This window comes from Pristiophorus japonicus, chromosome 10 (assembly GCF_044704955.1).
Source record: "Pristiophorus japonicus isolate sPriJap1 chromosome 10, sPriJap1.hap1, whole genome shotgun sequence".
In the NCBI taxonomy this organism is placed as follows: domain Eukaryota; kingdom Metazoa; phylum Chordata; class Chondrichthyes; family Pristiophoridae; genus Pristiophorus; species Pristiophorus japonicus.
In genome coordinates, this window is record NC_091986.1 from 2,304,660 (window position 1) to 2,325,322 (window position 20,663).

At 45.6% G+C, this 20,663-nt stretch overlaps 1 protein-coding gene across 1 annotated transcript in view; it reads right to left on the bottom strand.

The window, feature by feature from the left end:
* Positions 1-20,663, bottom strand: part of gpr180 (G protein-coupled receptor 180) — a 93,481-nt gene that overhangs the window by 59,283 nt on the left and 13,535 nt on the right. The window contains exon 2 of the mRNA XM_070891690.1: positions 17,135-17,293. Within this exon, the coding sequence (XP_070747791.1) occupies positions 17,135-17,293 (159 nt within the window). The remainder of the gene's footprint in view (positions 1-17,134; positions 17,294-20,663) is intronic.

Genomic DNA, 20,663 nt, shown 5'->3' on the forward strand with positions numbered 1-20,663 from the left:
GTTTGAGCTGTATGCAGGTTGGAAGTGTTTGCAGTGAACTCTCTATCCACTGTCACCTCCTTGGAGCAACCTCTCTCACCAGTGACAGATCGCTTCTGTCATCTCAACCTCATCTGCCATCTATTCCAGCAGCATCCTTGAAAAAATCTCACCTTGAGCCTTAGAATCCCACCACGATCAGCCCCAACACCAGCATTTCTGAACACACCAACACCAACCTTCTCCGCAATCACCTGATGCTGCACAGGACACAGGGCATCAGCACCCGACCACATTGCTGCCCGGGGGGCCAGGAATGACCTCACCATGGCCACATTTATTTCACTTGATGCTGTACACCCTGACTGCCACATGATGCACCAGGTTGGCACCACCCCACACCAGCTCCATAAAGCATCCCTACAATGCCCAACCCATTCCTTTCACACTCATCACCATTGCGGGGGGTAACCTTATGTCTCACCATTCACTACAACTCACTAAGCCACTTCCAAAGGTGCTCACAAATCTGTCCAAGAACACAAAGTGCTGAAAATAAAGATTTCAATGTTTGACAACAGATCAACATTAACTATACATGAACTTTGGCTAAAGGACCCAAGTGCCTACCCTTGTGTGCTGTTAGTTGGTGTGATTGGACTAGGATGAGGGTGAGTGTGAGGGGTGGCTAGTGAGATGGGGAAGTGATAATGTAGAGAGAGAGGGATGGGTGGAGGTGCAAGGTAAGTTGGTGTGAGTAAGGATGTGCAGGAGTAGGGTAGGGAAGGCAGAGTGATGGGGATGTGATGAGAGGCACAGCAGGATGAGGTTGAGTGTGGCTTTGCAGTAACGTTTTGTGATCCACTGAGATCATTGAAAGGTTTGTGCCACTGCAGCCTGGTCCTCCTGACCACATCCCTGCTTGTGTCCTCCTGTGCAATGTGCAACCAGGTTGCATTGGTGTCCTGGGGAGGTCTCTTCTGCCCATTGGAAGGGAAGAGAACCTCCCTGCGTGTTGTGACTCCCTCTAAAAGCATCCGGAGGGAGTGATGGGAGAGCCTGGGTGCAGCCGTGCCCCTCTGTGCCGTGAGTGTCAGTGTTTGCAGCACCTCAATGCTGTAGAACACTGACAGCACAACTATCAAAAGCATTGTGGGCATTTTCCCTTTAAGGAAACCGGCTGATGACGCTTCGACGTCATCAGACAGGCGTCCTCTTAATTGGCCGGGACCCTCACAGGGCGGGCTTAACAAGCTCCACCATCGGAAGATTCGGGACAGGGAGCGGGTTTACCACATGCCACCGACCCCGGCCGCATTTGACCCGGAGCTGAGCTTCCGACCCCATATCCTCTCCATGTCAAAGACCAGCTACTTTCACCTCCGTAATATTGCCATCTCCACCCCTGACTCAGCTCATCTGCTGCTGAAATCCTCATTCATGCCTTTGTTACCTCTAGACCTGACTACTCCAATGCTCTCCTGGTCAGCCTCTCAATTGGACAATTGGACCCTTGGTAAACTTGCCCTAATCCAAAACTCAATTTTAAAATTCTCATCCTGGTTTTCAAATCGCTCCATGGCCTCTCCATCTCTGTAACCTCCTTCAGCCCCACAACCCTCTAAGATTTCTGTACATCCCCGATATTTAGCGCTCCACCATTGACAGCCATGCTTTTAGCTGCCTAGGCCAGAAACTCTGGAATTCCCTTCCTAATCCTCTCTGACTCTCTATTCTCTGTTAAGACACTTCTTAAAATCCACCTCTTTGACCAAACTTTAGGTCCCCTACACTATTGTGCCGAAAATTGTGGCCTGTCCGGGTGCGTACGATATGCGCACGGACCTGAAGAGGCCGCACAAACACCACTTCTCAGCGCGCGATGCGCATGCGCCAAGAACCAGCTTTTCCGATCTGTCAAAATTCTTTTGACAGATCCAACGCATCCTCAGGAGAAAGACATCCGCAGGGCAGAGATTGGGCTATTTGCCCAGCGAATGTCCTTCAAACTCTTATGCCTGGTAATAGCCTACTTTTACTAGCTTTAAAGTTTTAAAACATAGAAAAATGAAATTTAATCACTCATTTTTATATTAAAAACCCTGTCCATTAAGGTAAGTTTATTTTTAACCCTATTAAAACACATTAAAAAAAGTTAATTACATTCAATTTCAATTGATTTTAAATATATGAAGTGTTTTTTTAATTTATTGTGTTGTGTTCCTTGTTTTAGGGAGGTATTTGCATTGATAGTAATGGGAGCTCGTAGAAACGGACCTCCCATCATTAGCAATGAGAATAGCAGATAGTGACTCCAGGCTGCACAAATGCTCCCGGAGGCCATGTTCCCGCACGCTGCACACTGAATGGAGGCCTCCGACCGCAATCCTACGTTTCTCCGGGACCACCAGGTATTTTCGTTAAAAATGTTGGGTTGGAGGCGTTCGTCCGAAGGAAGCCTCCGACCACAATTTCCCCCCCAATATTTCCTTAGGTCGCTCATGTCAAATTTTGTTTGTTAACGATCCTTTGAATCGGCGTGGGACGTTTTATGATGTTAAATGCACTATATAAATGTAAGTTGTTCTGCTTGGATCTCTACTTAATAAGAATATTTTGCAGGACTATGTGGAAAGAGCCAGGAAGTGGCATTAATTGGTATCTCTTTCAGAGAGCTGGTACAAGCATGATGGGCTGAATGCCCTCCTTCTGTGCTGTATGATTCCACAATATTTCTTATGCTCTTATGTAAATCTTCAGAAATTAATGGTTTCCACCCCAGGGGATTAAAAGAACTAGGAGAGAAATTTGTAGATGCTCCAGTCATGATCTTCCAAAACTCTAGATTCAGGAATTGTACACATGGATTGGAAAATTGCTAATGTCCCTACGTTTTTTTAAGAAGGGTAGGAGAGTTAGGTAACTTTTTTTTTTAGGTAAATAAATATGGATGTTAGTTATAGGTTTTCCAGAAGGCATTCAAAAAGGTTTCATACAAGGGATCGTTAACAAATTTGAGAGTGTATGGAACTGGACGCAAACTATTGGTATGGGCAGGGAATTAGTTCGGAGGTAGGAGACAGAGAGTAGAGGCTATGTACTCAAACTGGCAGGATGTGACACGTGGTGTCCCCCAGGGATCTGTACTGCGGCTTCAGCTTTTCACTAGATTTATAAACGACTTGGACACAGGAATAAAGAGCTACCTCGCCAAGTTTGCTGATAACACGAAGTTAGCTGGCACCGTAAATAGTTTAGATGGGAGCAGAAAGTTGCAAAAGGCAGTTTTGTGGAGTTTAACGTGGGAAAATGTGAGGTCATCCACTTTGGAGCCGAGAAAGATAGATCAGAATCTTTTCTAAATGGTGAGAAGCTGGAACTGTGGAGGAGCAGAGCGACTTAGTGGTCCATGTACTGAATTACTTTTTTATGCAGCGAGTGGTTAGCATCTGAAATGCACTGCCTGAAAGGGTGGTGGAGGCAGATTCAATCGTGCCTCTCAAAAGGGAATTGGATAAGTATCTGAAGGAAAACAATTGCAGGGCTACAGGAAAGGGCAGGGGAGTGGGACTAATTGAAGTGCTCTTGCAGAGAGCCGGCACGGGCTCAATCATTTTTTGCACCTTCTACAGTGCCTCGATTATTTCTATATGGAGACCAGAACTGACCACAGTACTCTGTGTGGTCTAACCAAGGTTCTATACAAGTTTAATATTGTTTCTCTGCTTTTCATAAAATCATAGGGCTAGAATTTCCAGTGTTTCACCGCCTGGTTTCTCGGCGGTATTGGCCATTTTGGACGAGAACGGGGTCGGCGAGAAATTCCCCAGCTGAGGTACGCGGGCGGTTTCGAGGTACCGCTGGGGAGCAGACCGCCGGGCGTGCACCGTCTACAGATCGCCCCTGGCGTGGTTTTAGGCTCAACAGTGACCCGTAGGCGAGTATAAAAAAAACGCCCATGAGAATCAGCAAAGCTGGGCAGTAGGTGAGTAGCTCTGTAAGAAAAGGGTAATTGTTTTTTTACTAATTATTTTTAAACTCTCTTGTAGTGATTTCAGTGAAAAAGGTCCCGAGAATGTTGTTATGGTTTTTTATTTTAAATTTTTTGAAAAAAATATTGTGTGTGTTTTTCTCCTCCTAGGCCCAACCCGCAGCCTCGGTGTAAATTTTTAGTAAATTCATCAATTATTGCCCATTTTCTTTAAGAACTGACCAATCGGCCCAAAATTCCACTTTTTCACCCAGAATCAGGGTGCAACACCCATTTTTTTCGCTGGGTGGATTTTTTTCTTTTTTGGGGGGAAGTTTTCGCCGGCAATAACATTGGGAATCTTAGCGATCGGGGGCTGGCGGGTTGTTTGGAAATTCTCGCCCATAGAAACTTACAGCACAGAAGCTGGCCATTCGGCCCGCCTTGCCTGTGCTGGCTCTTTGAAAGACAGTCGTGTTTAGTCCCACACCTTCACTTTTTGTCTGTAACCCTGTAAATCCCTCGTCCAGTACATGTCTAACTCCCTTTTAAAATTATTTATGGAATCAGATCCTACCACCTTTCCAGGTAAAGCATTCCAGATCCCGACAATGCTCAGTGAAATATTTCCCCTCATCTCCCCTCTGGATCTTTTGGCAATGATTTTAAATCTGTGACCTCTGGTTATTGACCCACTCATCAGAGGGAATTTTATCAAAACTTCTCATCAGCTTGAAAACCTCCATTAGGTCACCTCCTCACCTTCTCTGTTCCAAGGAGAACAGTCCAATTTTTCCAATCTCTCATAACTGAAGTCCCTTGTCCCTGGCAGTATCCTGGTATACTGCCTCTATACCTCTCTGAGGCCATTACATCTTTCTTGAAGTGTGGTGCCCAGAATTCTCATCGAAACTCCAGCTGAGGCCTAACCAGTGATTTATAAAGTTCCAGCATGATCTCTTTGCTTTTCTATTCTATGCCTCTATTAACATAGAAACATAGAAAATAGGTGCAGGAGTAGGCCATTCGGCCCTTCGAGCCTGCACCACCATTCGATATGATCATGGCTGATCATTCACCTCAGTACCCCTTTCCTGCTTTCTCTCCATACCTCTTGATCCCTTTAGCTGTAAGGGCCATATCTAACTCCCTTTTGAATATATCTAACGAACTGGTCTCAACAACTTTCTGTGGTAGAGAATTCCACAGGTTCATAATTCTCGGAGTAAAGAAGTTTCTCCTCATCTCGGTCCTATATGGCTTACCCCTTATCCTTAGATTGTGGCCCCTGGTTCTGGACTTCTCCAACATCGGGAACATTCTTCCTGCACCTAACCTGTCCAATCCCGTCAGAATTTTATATGTTTCTATGAGATCCCCTCTCATCCTTCTAAATTCCAGTGAATCATCATAGGCAGTCCCTTGGGATTGAGGAAGACTTGCTTCAACTCTTAGCATGAGTTCTTAGGTGACTGTACAGTCACCTTACGAGAACCACAGTTTCTGTCACAGGTGGGACAGATAGTCGTTGAGGGAAAGGGTGGGCAGGTAGCCTGGTTTGCCGCACGCTCCTTCCGCTGCCTGCGCTTGATTTCTGCATGCTCTCGGCGACGATACTTGAGGAGCTCAGCGCCCTCCCGAATGCACTTCCTCCACTTCGGGCGATCTATGGCCAAGGACTCCCAGGTGTCAGTGGGGATGTTGCACTTTATCAGGGAGGCTTTGAGGGTGTCCTTGTAACGTTTCCTCTGCCCGCCTTTGGCTCGTTTGCTGTGGACGAGTTCCGAGTAAAGCACTTGCTTTGGGAGTCTCGTGTCTGGCATGTGAACTATATGGCCTGCCCAGTGGAGCTGATCAAATGTGGTCAGTGCTTCAATGCTGAGGATGTTGGCCTGGACAAGGACGCTAATGTTTGTGCAACTGTTGTCGCAGGGGATTTGCAGGATCTTGTGAAGACATCGCTGGTGGTATTTCTCTAGCGACTTGAGGTGTCTACTGTACATGTCCACGTCTCTGAGCCATACAGGAGGGCGGGTATTACTACGACCCTGTAGACCATGAGCTTGGTGACAGTTTTGAGGGACTGATCTTCAAACACTCTTTTCCTCAGGCGGCCGAAGGCTGCACTGGCGCGCTGGAGGCGGTGTTGGATCTCATCATCAATGCCTGCTCTTGTTGATAGGAGGCTCCCGAGATAAGGGAAGTGCTCCACGTTGTCCATGGCCACGCTGTGGATCTTGATGTTTGGGGGGGCAGTGCTGTGCAGCGAGGACAGGCTGGTGGAGGACCTTTGTCTTACTAATGTTTAGCGTAAGGCCTATGCTTTCATACGCCTCGGTAAATACGTTGACTATGTCCTGGAGTTCAGCCTGTGTGTGTGCACAGGTGCAGGCGTCGTCCGGGTACTGTAGCTCGACGACAGAGGTTGGAGTGGTCTTGGACCTGCCCTGATAAGCCTAGTCGATCCAGTCTTTCTTCATATGTCAGTTCTGCCATCCTGGGAATCAGTCTAGTGAACCTTCGCTGCACTCCCTCAATAGCAAGAATGTCCTTCTTCAGATTAGGAGATCAAAACTGAACACAATACGCAAGGTAAGGCCTCACCAAGGCCCTGTACAACTGCAGTAAGACCTCCCTGCTCCTATACTCAAATCCTCTTGCTATGAAGGCCAACATGCCATTTGCCTTCTTCACCGCCTGCTGTACCTATATGCCAATTTTCAATGACTGATGTACCATGACACCCAGGTTTCGTTGCATCTCCCCTTTTCCTAATCTGCCACCATTCAGATAATAGTCTGCCTTCCTGTTTTTGCCACCAAAATGGATAACCTCACACTTATCCACATTATACTGCATTGCCATGCATTTGCCCACTCACCTAACCTGTCCAAGTCATCCTGCAGCCTCTTAGCATCCTCCTCACAGCTCACAGTGCCACCCAGCTTAGTGTCATCTGCAAACTTGGAGATATTACATTCAATTCCTTCGTCCAAATCATGAATGTATATTGTAGCTGGGGTCTCAGCACTGAACCTTGCGGTACCCCACTAGTCACTGCCTGCCATTCTGAAAAGGACCCGTTTATCCCTACTCTCTGCTTCCCGTCTGCCAACCAGTTCTCTATCCACGTCAGTATAATACCCCCAATACCATGTGCTTTAATTTTGCACACCAATCTCTTGTGTGAGACCTTGTCAAAAGCCTTTTGAAAGTCCAAATACACCACAACCACTGGTTCTCCCTTGTCCACTCTACTAGTTACATCCTCAAAAAAATTCTAGAAGATTTGTCAAGCATGATTTCCCTTTCATAAATCCATGCTGACTTGGACCAATCCTGTCACTGCTTTCCAAATGCGCTGCTATTACATCTTTAATAATTGATTCCAACATTTTCCCCACTACAGATGTCAGGCTAACCAGTCTATAATTCCCTGTTTTCTCTCTCCCTCCTTTTTTAAAAAGTGGGGTTACATTATCTACCCTCCAATCCACAGGAACTGATCCAGAGTCTATAGAATGTTGGAAAATGACAACCAATGCATCCACTATTTCTAGGGCCACTTCCTTAAGTACTCTGGGATGCAGACTATCAGGCACTGGAGATTTATCGGCCTTCAATCCCATCAATTTCCCCAACACAATTTCCTGACGAATAAGGATTTCCTTCAGTTCCTTCTTCTCGCTAGGCTCGCAGTCCCCTAGTATTTCCGGAAGGTTATTTGTGTCTTCCTTAGTGAAGACAGAACCAAAGTATTTGTTCAATTGGTCTGCTATTTCTTTGTTCCCCTTTATAAATTCACCTGATTCTGACTGCAAGGGACCTACATTTGTCTTCACTAATCTTTTTCTCTTCACATATCTATAGAAGCGTTTGCAGTCAGTTTTTATGTTCCCTGCAAGCTTACTCTATTTTCCCCCTCCTAATTAAACCCTTTGTCCTCCTCTGTTGAATTCTAAATTTCTCCCAGTCCTCAGGTTTGCTGCTTTTTCTGGCCAATTATATGCCTCTTCCTTGGTTTTAACACTATCCCTAATTTCCCTTCTTAGCCACGGTTGGGCCACCTTCCCCGTTTTATTTTTTACGCCAGACTGGGATGTAGAATTGTTGAAGTTCATCCATGTGATCTTTAAATATCTGACATTGCCTATCCACCGTCAACCCTTTAAGTATCATTCGCCAGTCTATCCTAGCCAATTCATGTCTCATACCATCGAAGTTACCTTTCCTTAAGTTCAGGACCCTAGTCTCTGAATTAACTGTGTCGCTCTCCATCTTGATGACGAATTCTACCATATTATGGTCACTCTTCCCCAAGGGGCCTCGCACAAGATTGCTAATTAATCCTCTCTCATTACACATCACCTAGTCTAGGATGGCCAGCGCTCTCGTTGGTTCCTCGACATTTTGGTCTAGAAAACCATCCCTTATACACTGCAGGAAATCCTCCTCAACCGTATTTATAAACCCAAGTAAACCATATGCTTTTTTAATGACCTTATCAATTATTATTTGGGTGCCGGGCTGCCGGCCCAGTCCCACGCTGCCGGCCCAGTCCCACGCTGCCCTGGTGCCCAGTAGAGGCCAGAGGCCTTGCAGAGTGCGCAGCGGCTCTCCACTTTAAGCGAAGGGGAGGGGTATTGAAGCGCGTCAGTGCTACACGGAGCATCTGCGTGGCATTTGAGTCACACTCCAGTAGCGCCCCGGGAAACGCCCCCAAAGGTAGTGGAGTGTGAGAGATTGCGCTCCTCTTCCTTTGAGGGGTGGTAAGCCAAATTTAGTGGCAGGACTTGGGCGCCGAGCGCAGAAAGTCCCATCCCCAGATGGTCATCGCCCACAATCAGGGTGCAGGGCAATTTTGCCCCTAAATTACATATCTGCTGCAAAAGGATTTATCCCCTGAGATGTCTGCGCTCCTCTAATTCTGACCTCTTCAGCATCCATCCCTGATTATAATCGCTCAACCATTGGAGGCCATGCCTTCAGCTGTCAATGCCCCGAGCTCTGGAACTCCCTCCCTAAACCTCCCCACCACTCTTTCCTCCATTAAGATGCTCCTTGAAACCTACTTCTTTGACCAAGCTTTTCTGCCCTAATTTCTCCATATGTGGCTTGGTGTCAAATTTTGTTTTATAATGTTCTTGTGGAAGCGCCTGGAGACGTTTTTCAATGTTAAAGGTGCTACGTAAATACAAGTTGTTGTTGTATTTAACATCCAAAAAAGAACCATAATCACATCACTGCTGCCACACTGCATAAAAACCTAGATTAGCAAGCATTAGTTTGATTGTCGAGACTTTTGACATGGCTAAATTGTAGGGTTTTGTTTTGACACTGCAAAATTGTAGGGTTTTGTTTGCTCAGTGCAAGCAGCATTTGTATAATAACAATTCATCAGTTCTACATAATTAAGCATCACCTTGATCAATAGCTTTGAAATGCTATTAAATAGGATTTGCAATTTCTTGACATCAAAGGCTGATTATCTTTTGCTTCATGAAAATAAATGTTTGCCTTTCATTTTCTGTTGTAACCTTTTAAACAATGCTGTTTCAATCATTGCTGAAGAAAGGCCTCTTGACAAGGCCAAGTATTATTGTGGCAAAATAAAAGAAAACATGGCATGCATATTCTATGTTGGTATAATTAGCCATTGACGACAGCTCCTGAATAACAGTTATTCAGTGCTCAAAAGCTAATTTCACAATCAAAGAGGTGCAAAGGAAATTGAACTTAATACACATTGTCCAAAAACAATTACACAATGAAATTCTGACAATAAATATCAAATAAAGAAGTTTGTGAAAAACTAAACAATTGCAGTTTTCTGAAGTAGATCTGTGTGAATTATAAAAAGGACATTATATATTTATTTATTCAAATGCTGCTTTTAATTTTGCACAGAGACAATAAAATTTCAAGCATAAATCTTTTAATAAACAAAACATTCTCTTTCTCCCCACTCCTTTTCCATCTTCTCTGGCTTTTACAATTAGAACTAGGCATATAACAAAGCTGTGTGCTTGGCCACTTTTTTGTAATTTAACAAATACTGCTATTTTATGAATCATTCTTTAAGCTTACATAAAGTAAAGGGAATTAACTCATTTGTACTACAGTATATTCAAAACATTCTTATTTCAAGCCTACTGCACTAATTTAAAATAAAAGTGAAATGCTGCAAATGCTGGAAATCTGAAATAAAAACAGAAAGCTGAAAAGACTGCAAGACAAGCAGCACCTGTGGAGAAAGAAACAGAGTTAACGTGTCATACCGACGACCTTTCATCAAAATGGGCAGATGTTCGAGGCGAACAACTTTTCAGCAAGTGTAGAGCCAGGATAGCACAAAAGGGAGAGGTACCTGTGATAGGGTGGAGGGCAGGAGTGATTAAATAACTGAAGTAATGATGATGCAAGGCAAAAGGAGATGAATCACAGAATGGAATAATGCAGCACAGGAGGTGGCCATTCGGCCCATCGAGTCTGTGCCCGATCCTTCAAAGAGCAATCCAGTCAGTCCCACTCCCCGCTCTTTCCCCATTTCCCTGCAATTTTTTTCTCCTTCAAGTATTTATTCCATTCCTTGTTGAAGGCTGCTATTGAATCTGTCTCCACCACCCTATCAGGCAGTGCGTTTCAAATTCTAACTACTCACTGTGTAAAAAGGTTTCCCCTCATGTCACGTCTGGTTATTTTGCCAATCACCTTAAACCTGTACCCTCTGGTTATTGACCCTTCAGACACTAGAAACAGTGTCTCTTTATTTACTCGATCTAAACCATTCATGGTTTTAAACACCTCCATCAAATCTCCTCTTAGCCTTCTCTGCTCTAAGGAGAACAATCCCAGCTTCTCCAGTCTATCCACGTAACTGAAGTCCCTCATCCCTGGAACCATTCTAGTAAATCTCCTCTGCATCCTCTCTAAAACCTTCATGTCCTTCCTAAAGTGTGGTGCTCGGAATTGGACACAATACTCCAGCTGGAGACGAACTAGCATTTTATATAGGTTCAGCATAATTTCCTGGCTTTTGTACTCTACACCTCTCTTTATAAAGCCCAGGATCCCATATGCTTTATTAATGAGACAAGTATGAAACACAAGTTGGGTGTAGGGAGGTGTAAATGGTTACCGCAGAATAGCAGAGGAGAAAGGAATCATTAAAAATCTGTCAAAGAGAAGGTTTCCGTGCTGCAGGAATGTGGCGCAAAAAAGGTAGGTAGGACTCGAGTGCGAACCACCTCACCGGCCGTGTACCGATTAGGATTTCCTTTCGCAAGTACCAGCCCAGAGCTCTCCTTAGAGCAGAGAAGGCTAAGAGGAGATTTGATGGAGGTGTTTAAAATCATGAATGGTTTAGATAGAGTAAATAAAGAGACACTGTTTCCAGTGTCTGAAGGGTCAGTAGCCATCCTCCATTAGCAGCTGTCTGAGAGAAAATGGGAGCATTGGTTAAGATCTAAAGTTGTCAAGCTCAGTGTTAAGGCCCGAAGGCTGTAAAGTGCCTAGTAGAAAGATGAGGTGCTGTTCCTTGAGCTTGCATTGCAATTCATTGGAACGGTGTCGAAGGCCGAGAACACAGAAGTCAGAGTGAGAGTGGGATGGAGAATCAAGGTGGCAGGCTTAGGGTCACGCTTGCGGACTGAACGAAGATGTTCAGTAAAAGCGATCACCCAATCTGTATTTGCTCCTCAATGTAGTGGAGAAAACATCATGAGTGATGAACACAGTATCCTAAGTTATAAGTATAGGTAAATCACTCTTTTACCGGGAATAGTGTTTGGAATCCTGAGCAGTCGGAAGGGAGGTGAAAGGGCAGATGTTGCGTCTCCTGCACTTGCATGAGAAGTTGACGGGTGAAGCAGAGCCGGTGTTGGGGCTGATGGAAGAGTGGACCAGGGAGTCATGGAGGGAATGGTTCCTTCATAATGCTGAAAGAGGAGAGGGAAGATGTGTTTGGTGGTGGCACCACACTGGAGGATAATCCATGGAATGCAGAGACTGGTGGGAAGGAAGGTGAGGACAAGGGGGACCCTTCTAATGGTTCTGGGAGGGAGGATAAGAGGCGAGGATGGAAGTTTGAGAAATGGTCGAGGGCCCATCAACCCTAATTATAGTATGAATTCTAGTTTGTCTGACTTTTGAACTAAATTATGAATAATAATAACAAAAGTCTCCTCATACAACAAATATTGAAACAGAAAAACTGAAGAAAGCATTTAAATGCCAAGAGATTTTCATTTGGGCAAGAGTATTGTCTGCATGTCTTCTTCTGCCCTCTGACTTTATCGTTACTGTGGCTCCATTTTCACAATCAATGCTCCTGACAAAACTGGTTAACCTCTGTGTTTGGACCTCTCCTCACCCTGGCCAAAGGCCTCTCTCCTCTCTCCCTCCCTCTCTCTGCTGCTGTCCGGGCCGTGGAACTGCACCTGCCGTACTGATTCTCTTACCTGCACCGATTTTGTTAACTGCCCAGAAGGTTTTTCCACAGAGGTCACATACGCCGCCCTAAGAAAAATGGGAGTAAATGGGAGCTGGCCAAACTTACTTAAATGGCCAGAATTGGCGCGGGTGGCAGGTTACGTCCCTAATGAGGTAAAAAAAAGATCCTACCTAAGTGAATTACGCTAGCACAGAAACTTGGGAGAAACTTGGGAGATTTGAATTTACTCCAAAAAAAACGGTGCACGCCAAAAAAACAGTGCAGATAATTGGGGAAAATTAAGCCCAAAGTGTTGGGCCATGGAACACTTTTCCAGTTTTGACACAAAAGCACCAGCAGACGAGGGATAGTGTAAAATGTCCTCTAATCTGCGCCAATAATCTGTCTTAACCACAAGCAGAAAAAGCTGGAAGCATTTCAATCAACACCTGTCTTGACACCAACCTCAAAGAAGCACCTCTGGTCTATCTGCATTTCTCTATAAATGTATTTTGGCCTTTTTTTAAATAAGAGGCATTGACACTGCATCTTACTGGTCTGAGACTAGTAGCTGCAATATGGGTTTTATCTAGATAGGACTGATTTACATTACTTTGTTCATTACACACAAGTGCAGAGCTCTCTCCTGGGCAGTATGATTATTCACATATCTCCAGAGTACTTTTTATACCAAGTTTAACATCGCACTGGATTTACACTCCACGTGGTATCAAACTCCATTCTCCAGGGAGTTGTACTCAATTTTGCTTTGGACTCAGGTTGAATCATGAATGCAGATTCATAATTTAAAAAAAAAATTTCTTGCTGGAATGTGGGCTTCACTGGAAGGCCAGCATTTATTGCCCATCCCTGAGAAGCTGGAGGTGAGCCGCCTTCTTGAACCGCTGCAGTCCGTGTGGTGAAACCTGTAGTTCCGGACCTGGAATATTAGGTCATTGAAACACCTGTGAACACATCCTCTTTTGGCGTGGAAGCAAGTCATCCTCGATACAAGGGATCGCCTATGATGATGATGATGGTGTCCCCATGCACCTGCTGCCCTTGTCCTTTGAGGTGGTAGAGGTCACGGGTTTGGGAGGTGCTGCCGAAGAAGCCTTGGCGAGTTGCTGCAGTGCATCTTGTAGATGGTACACATTGCAGACAGGGGGCGCCGGTGGTGGAGGGAGTGAATGTTTAAGGTGGTGGATGGGGTGCCAATCAAGTGGGCTGCTTTGTCCTGGATGGTGTCTAACTTCTTTGAGTGTTGTTGGAGCTGCACTCATCAGGCAGGTGGAGAGTATTCCATCACACTCCTGACTTGTGCTGTGTAGATGGTGGAAAGGCTTTGGGGAGTCAGGTGGTGAGACACTCACCTCAAAATACCCAGCCTCTGACCTGCTCTTGTAGCCACAGCATTTATGTGGCTGGTCCAGTTAAGGATCTGGTCAATGGTAACCCGCCCCCACCCCATGGTGGAGGATGGTGGGGGATTTGGTGACGGTAATGCTGTTGAATGTTAAGGGGCGGTGGTTAGACTCTCATTTGTTGGAGATGGTCATTGCCTGGCACTTGTGTGGTGTGAATGTTACTTGCCACTTATCAGCCAAAGCCTGAATGTTGTCCAGGTCTTACTGTATGTGGGCATGGACTGCTCCATTATCTGAGGGGTTGTGAATGGAACTGAACACTGTGCAATCATCAGTAAACATTCCCACTTCTGAGCTTATGATGGAGGGAAAGTCATTGATGAAGCAGTTGAAGAGGTTTGGGCCGAGGACACTGCCCTGAGGAACTCCTACAGCAATGTCCTAGGGCTGAGATGATGGATCTCCAACAACCCCAACCATCTTCCTTTGTGCTAGGTATGACTCCAGCCAATGGAGAGTTTTCCCTCTGATTCCCATGTACTTCAATTTTACTGGGGCTCCTTGATACCACACTCGGTCAAATGTTGCATTGATGTCAAGGGCAGTCATTCTCACCTCACCTCTGGAATTCAGCTCTTTTGTCCATGTTTGGACCAAGGCTGTAATGAGGTCTGGAGCCGAGTGGTCCTGGCAGAACCCAAACTGGGCATCGGTGAGCAAGTTATTGGTGAGTAAGTGCCGCTCGATAGCACTGTCGACAACACCTTCCATCACTTTGCTGATGATTGAGAGTAGGCTGATGGGGCAGTAATTGGCCGGATTGGATTTGTCCAGTTTGTCCCATTCCTGTCTACTATTACTGTTAGCTACTGTATGAAGTAGAAATGGATTTGCAATGTAAATGCTCGTAGGTTCACCCTAAAAAGTATATTTTAAATAAGGAGATTGCTGAGAATATTTTTTAATGATAATTTAAGTAATTGGTTCTCATGCCAGCCTTTTCACCACCTTATAGCAATACACACGTGGTGAATAAGCACAAGGGATTCATAGATTTTCTACAAACACAGTTTCAAACACCGTTTGGGCTCTTTCAGTTTTATTTTCTATTGTGGCCTTTTTAACACGAGAAAGAAATAGGCTAATTACTTATAGTGTGCCATACAAGGCATCTTAATCCAATGCAACATTATGAGAGAAAAGGAAAAATTCATGTAAGTGAAATGATTATCGTTTATGCCCTAGTGCAAGACAGTACTTTACACCGTTCAATAAAATAATTTTTTCAAGGTATTGGAACAAAGCATAATGACTGCGATTTCACCACACATGACGGGATCGATGTGGCTGGAGGTATTGGCATGTGGTAAGCCCACTCCCAACTTGAGTCTGCACTCTGTTCCGAATCTTCCGATGATTGGGCTTGTTAAGCCCGCCCTGCCCTGACAAGCACGGCACAGAGGAGCACGGCTGCACCCAGGCTCTCCCATCACTCCCTCCAGATGCTTATGGAGGGAGTCACAGCACACAGGGAGGTTCTCTTCCCTTCCAATGGGCTGAAGAGACCTCCCCAGGAGACCAACGCAGCCTGGTTGCACATTGCACAGGATGGCACAAGCAGGGATGTGGTCAGGAGGACCAGGCTGCAGTGGCACAAACCTTTCAATGATCTCAGTAGATCACGAAACATTACTGCAAAGCCAAACTCAACCTCATCCTGCTGTGCCTCTCATCACATCCCCATCACTCTGCCTTCCCTACCCTACTCCTGCACATCCTTACTCACACCAACTGACCTTGCACCTCCACCCATCCCTCTCTATCTACATTATCACATCCCCATCTCACTAGTCATCCCTCACACTCACCCTCATCCTTGTCCAATCACACCAACTAACAACACACAAGGATAAGCACTTGTGTCCTTTAGCCAATGTTCATGTATAGTTAATGTCGATGTCAAACATTGAAATCTTTATTTTCAGCACTGTGTGTTCATGGACAGATTTGTGGGCACCTTTGGAAGTGGCTTAGTGTGTTGTAGTTTATGGTGAGACATAAGGCTACCCCCCACCCCCCCACCCCCAACCCCCCCCACCCCACAATGGTGATGAGTGTGAAAGGAATGGGTTGGACATTGTAGGGATGCTTTATGGAGCTGGTGTGGGGTGGTGCCAACCTGGTGCATCATGTGGCAGTCGGGGTGTACAGCGTCAAGTGAAGTAAATGTGGCCATGGTGAGGTCATCCCTGGCAGCAATGTGGTCGGGTGCTGATACCCTGTGTCCTGTGCAGCATCAGGTGATTGCGGAGAAGTTTGGTATTGTTGGGTGTGTTTAGTGATGTTTGTATTGGGGCTGATCGTGATGGGATTCTGAGAACCAAGGTGAGATTTTCTCAAGGGCACTGATGCAGCTGGAATAGATGGCAGGTGAAGTGGAGATGACAGAAGTGATCTGTCAATGGTGAGAGAGGTTGCTCCAAAGAGGTGACAGTGGATAGAGAGTTTACTGCAAACACTTCCAAACTGTATACAACTCAAATGTCTCTTCCAAACCCTGAAGGCTTCAGCTTCTGACATTGGAAACTGAACGTCTGTGCAATGGTAGCTTTTATCCCACTTCTACAGCTGTCAACTAGCCAAAGTGATAAAGAGTCACTGAGAACCCGACTCCACTTACCTGGCGTGTCCTCCGGGGGCATAGCGAACCCATCAAAAGGTTGCTAAAATTGCAAGTGCCTGCTTTTAAGCCTCTTAACTAGCTTTTAAGTACCTTTTAATGATGTTAGTTACCTATCCCTCCGCTTGCTGTCGGGTCTGCTATCCAAACGCAGGTCTGACTCGGAGAAACTCACACAGAGGCGGGTTCCTGACCCGCTTTCAATCACGGTCATTTTGACAGCGGGCCCGCCTCCAAACCCACATTCAAAGGCTGGGAAGATTCCGGCCAATGAGTTTTCTCAACACTGCAGTAATTGTAGGATTAAAATCTTTCTATATTGTTTTCTTGCTGTTCAACATTTTGAGTGATATTTTCTCAGTATACTTGCTTTGTAAATACTTTTACAGCCTCCTCTTCACCCTCCTGCTTGTTTACTTCCTCTTCTGACAATACCAATTCATACTGGGGAAGCCTCCAGTGACTATTCCTCATGTGCAAGCCTAGACAGTAAGTGCTGGCAGACTATTTAACCATGGGAAGACGTTACAGTAAAGCCCAGTTAGATTTGGACCAAATATACACAGGTGTGCTTTCTAACAGGAGTCACTGGACAGCAATCAATGTGGTAACTTGTTCCCTCCCTGGTCCAAGGCGGCGAGGACCAATTCTAGAAGCAGCCCACAACGCACACAAATCTTAACATACGTGATTATGAGGTCACATACTTGTCAGTTGGGCTTCAGAGAACTTCAGTAAACAGTTGACTTCTTCGGTTTTCTCCTGTAGCTTCAACCAGTCCTGCTCATGGAAGAGGTAAAGCTTGGCATCTTTCTCAGCAGCCACAGTTTTGTTGCCTATTTGACAACTTAGTAAAGCATTCACACCTAAAGATTAAACATGTATTCATATTGTAAAGGCGTGAAATAACCAAATGTCCACATAAGCACGCAGAGATTATACACCTTTGTAACAGTTTTAGTTAGCAACAAAAAAAATAATGGGCCATGATTTGCTGTAGGAGTCAGTTAGGTTTGCCCGAGCACATTCAAGTTTGACATTTTTTTTGCATGCCAAGTTGCTGAAAGTGTGAGCTGATAACGTCATAATGAAAAGGTTTTAATCCAAGGTTTTTGAATTACCCAGGGTACCGATTAGCAATTTATGACAGTGTCAATGTGCCAATTTTGAGAAGTGAAGAAATTAAAATACCAATTTAATAAGTTTTTTTTGTTTAGCGTTAAATTAAATTTGTTTGTATTTCATGTTTTCCCACTGTCTGTTTGCAATAATGATTCTCTTTGCCTGCCACCTTGCTTTGCCTGTAGCCAGCACTGACTTTCTCTGATCCCGTTGATAAAATTCAGTAACAGTGAGGGAATATAGGAAACCTTGGTTGTGGGAATAAAAGACCTGAATCTGAAAACTTGGTATAGGTAGAATACATATTCTGGGGTTTTCCACTTCTGTCTATGATTTTCTGTCTATTAATTTTAATGGGCAGATAATTGTGGGCTGACAAGTGCAGAAACAGAAAACATTAACCATAAATTGAGATTCTAATCCTAATTTTTCAAAACTGTTTGGTCACATTACCTACATTTTCCTAGCCCCAATTTTGATACATAAAACTAGCTGAATATTTCCTAATTACCACACACAGACCACAAGTACCCAGTTGGAGTAATAACCAACTTTTAAGTTGGGTTGAAAACGACTCCATGACTTAGTGTGTAACATCAGATCTGGGTGGCTATTAACCCGTCATTTAAATTACATTTTCATAGGAGCATTTTTGGTCCCAGCAGGAATGGTGTTCTGTCAATATGTGGGCTTGGAATTATCCAGTCACTCCCTTAATCAGATAAGGATCCACTTTTGTGGAGCTAAAGAATTATCTCCCTCGACCACATGGATTGTAAATTCTGGTTTCTCATCTGGAAAAAATAAACTCCCTTAGATTGGCCGACATCAAAGAGTTTATTAATAAAGGTTCTCATCAGAGTGTATGCACAGATTCTTCAATGTCATCATGACACGCAATGGATCATAACAAAAAGACAAGGATGAGAGAAGACTGTTCAGCCCATCAAAGCTCATCCCTTTAGTATTTTAACTCCCACTGCGGCAGCAAGCCTCTTTCTGAATGCACCTAATGTTTCTGATTCTATTGCCTTACCCTGGCGACTGTTCAATACATTCATCGCTCCAAGTTAATTAGTCATTCCTATTACTTCTTTTACAACTAGGTTTCACTATGTTTATTTATTCGTGTATACTATCGGAAAAATTGGATCAGAATTCCAATCGGAAAAATTGAACCGGGATTCAGTTTATGTGATGCTGTTTTGCTTAAAGAAAGTTATCCTACATAAAGTAATGCAAAGAAATTGTCACAGATGTGATGCATTATAATGCAATATTACAAAGATTTACTATTAACTCCAATCACACTTGGAAGGCCTCAGAAACATGCTACAAAACTCAATGTACTACGAAGAACTACAGCACTACAATTATACCCTGGCGATTATTCAATTCATTCATCACTCCAAGTTAATTAGTCATTCCTATTACTTCTTTTACACTATGTTTATTTATTCGTGACTGCAGTAAAAGTAAACAATATTTAGTAAAACTGACAGAATCTGAATCATGCAATAATCACAGCATTATTGGTTTGAACTCAGCCCTAATATTAAAATTCAGTTTTCAATGTTACAGTATATATTTGGAAAACTTCTAAATTGCAAAGTAGGGGCCTATCAGGTCAAGGCCCCTATTTTCACTTGCTGGATTTTTTGCGCTGATGCATGTTCACGTACGATTTTTTTTGTGTACGTTCGCACCAGAAAAAATAAATCAGGACTTTTGCTAAAGAAATTTTTGAATTTGGCGCCATGCTCTCCGAAGTTAGTCTGGGAGCAGAGCTTCAAGTCTGCACTAAAAACTCTCTGGGCATGTGGGAAAAGCTGAAATTACCAGGCCCCCCCCCCCCCCTCCCCCCCCACACACACACACACACACACACACACACACGATTCCCCCCCCCCCACACACACACACACACACACACACACACGATTCCCCCCCCCCCCACACACACACACACACACACGATTCCCCCCCACCCACACACACACACACGATTCCCCCCCCCCCACACACACACACACACACACGATTCCCCCCCCCCCCCCCACACACACACACACACGATTCCCCCCCCGCCCCACACACACACACGATTCCCCCCCCCCACACACACACACACACACACACACGATTCCCCCCCCCCCCCACACACACACACACACACACACGATTCCCCCCCCCCCCCCCACACACACACACACACGATTCCCCCCCCCCCCACACACACACACACACACACACACACACGATTCCCCCCCACCCACACACACACACACACACGATTCCCCCCCCCCCACACACACACACACACACGATTCCCCCCCCCCCACACACACACACACACACACGATCCCCCCCCCCACACACGATCCCCCCCCACACACACACACACACACACGATTCCCCCCCCCCCCCCACACACACACACACGATTCCCCCCCCCCCCACACACACACACACACACACACACACACGATTCCCCCCCCACCCACACACACACACACACGATTCCCCCCCCCCCACACACACACACACACACGATTCCCCCCCCCCCCACACACACACACACACGATTCCCCCCCCCCCCACACACGATTCCCCCCCCCCACACACACACACGATTCCACCCCCCCCACACACACACGATTCCACCCCCCCCACACACACGATTCCACCCCCCCCACACACACACGATTCCCCCCCCCCCACACACACACACACAACACACACGATTCCCCCCCCCACACACACACACACACGATTCCCCCCCCCCCCACACACACACACACACACGATTCCCCCCCCCCACACACACACACACACACGATTCCCCCCCCCCACACACACACACACACAGATTCCCCCCCCCACACACTCGATTCCCCCCCCACACACACACACACACACACACACTCGATTCCCCCCCCCCCACACACACTCGATTCCACACACACACACACGATTCCCCCCCCCCCCACACACACACACACACACACACACTCGATTCCCCCCCCCCCCACACACACTCGATTCCACACACACACACACGTTTCCCCCCCCACACACACACACACACACACACGATTTCCCCCCCCCCCCCAC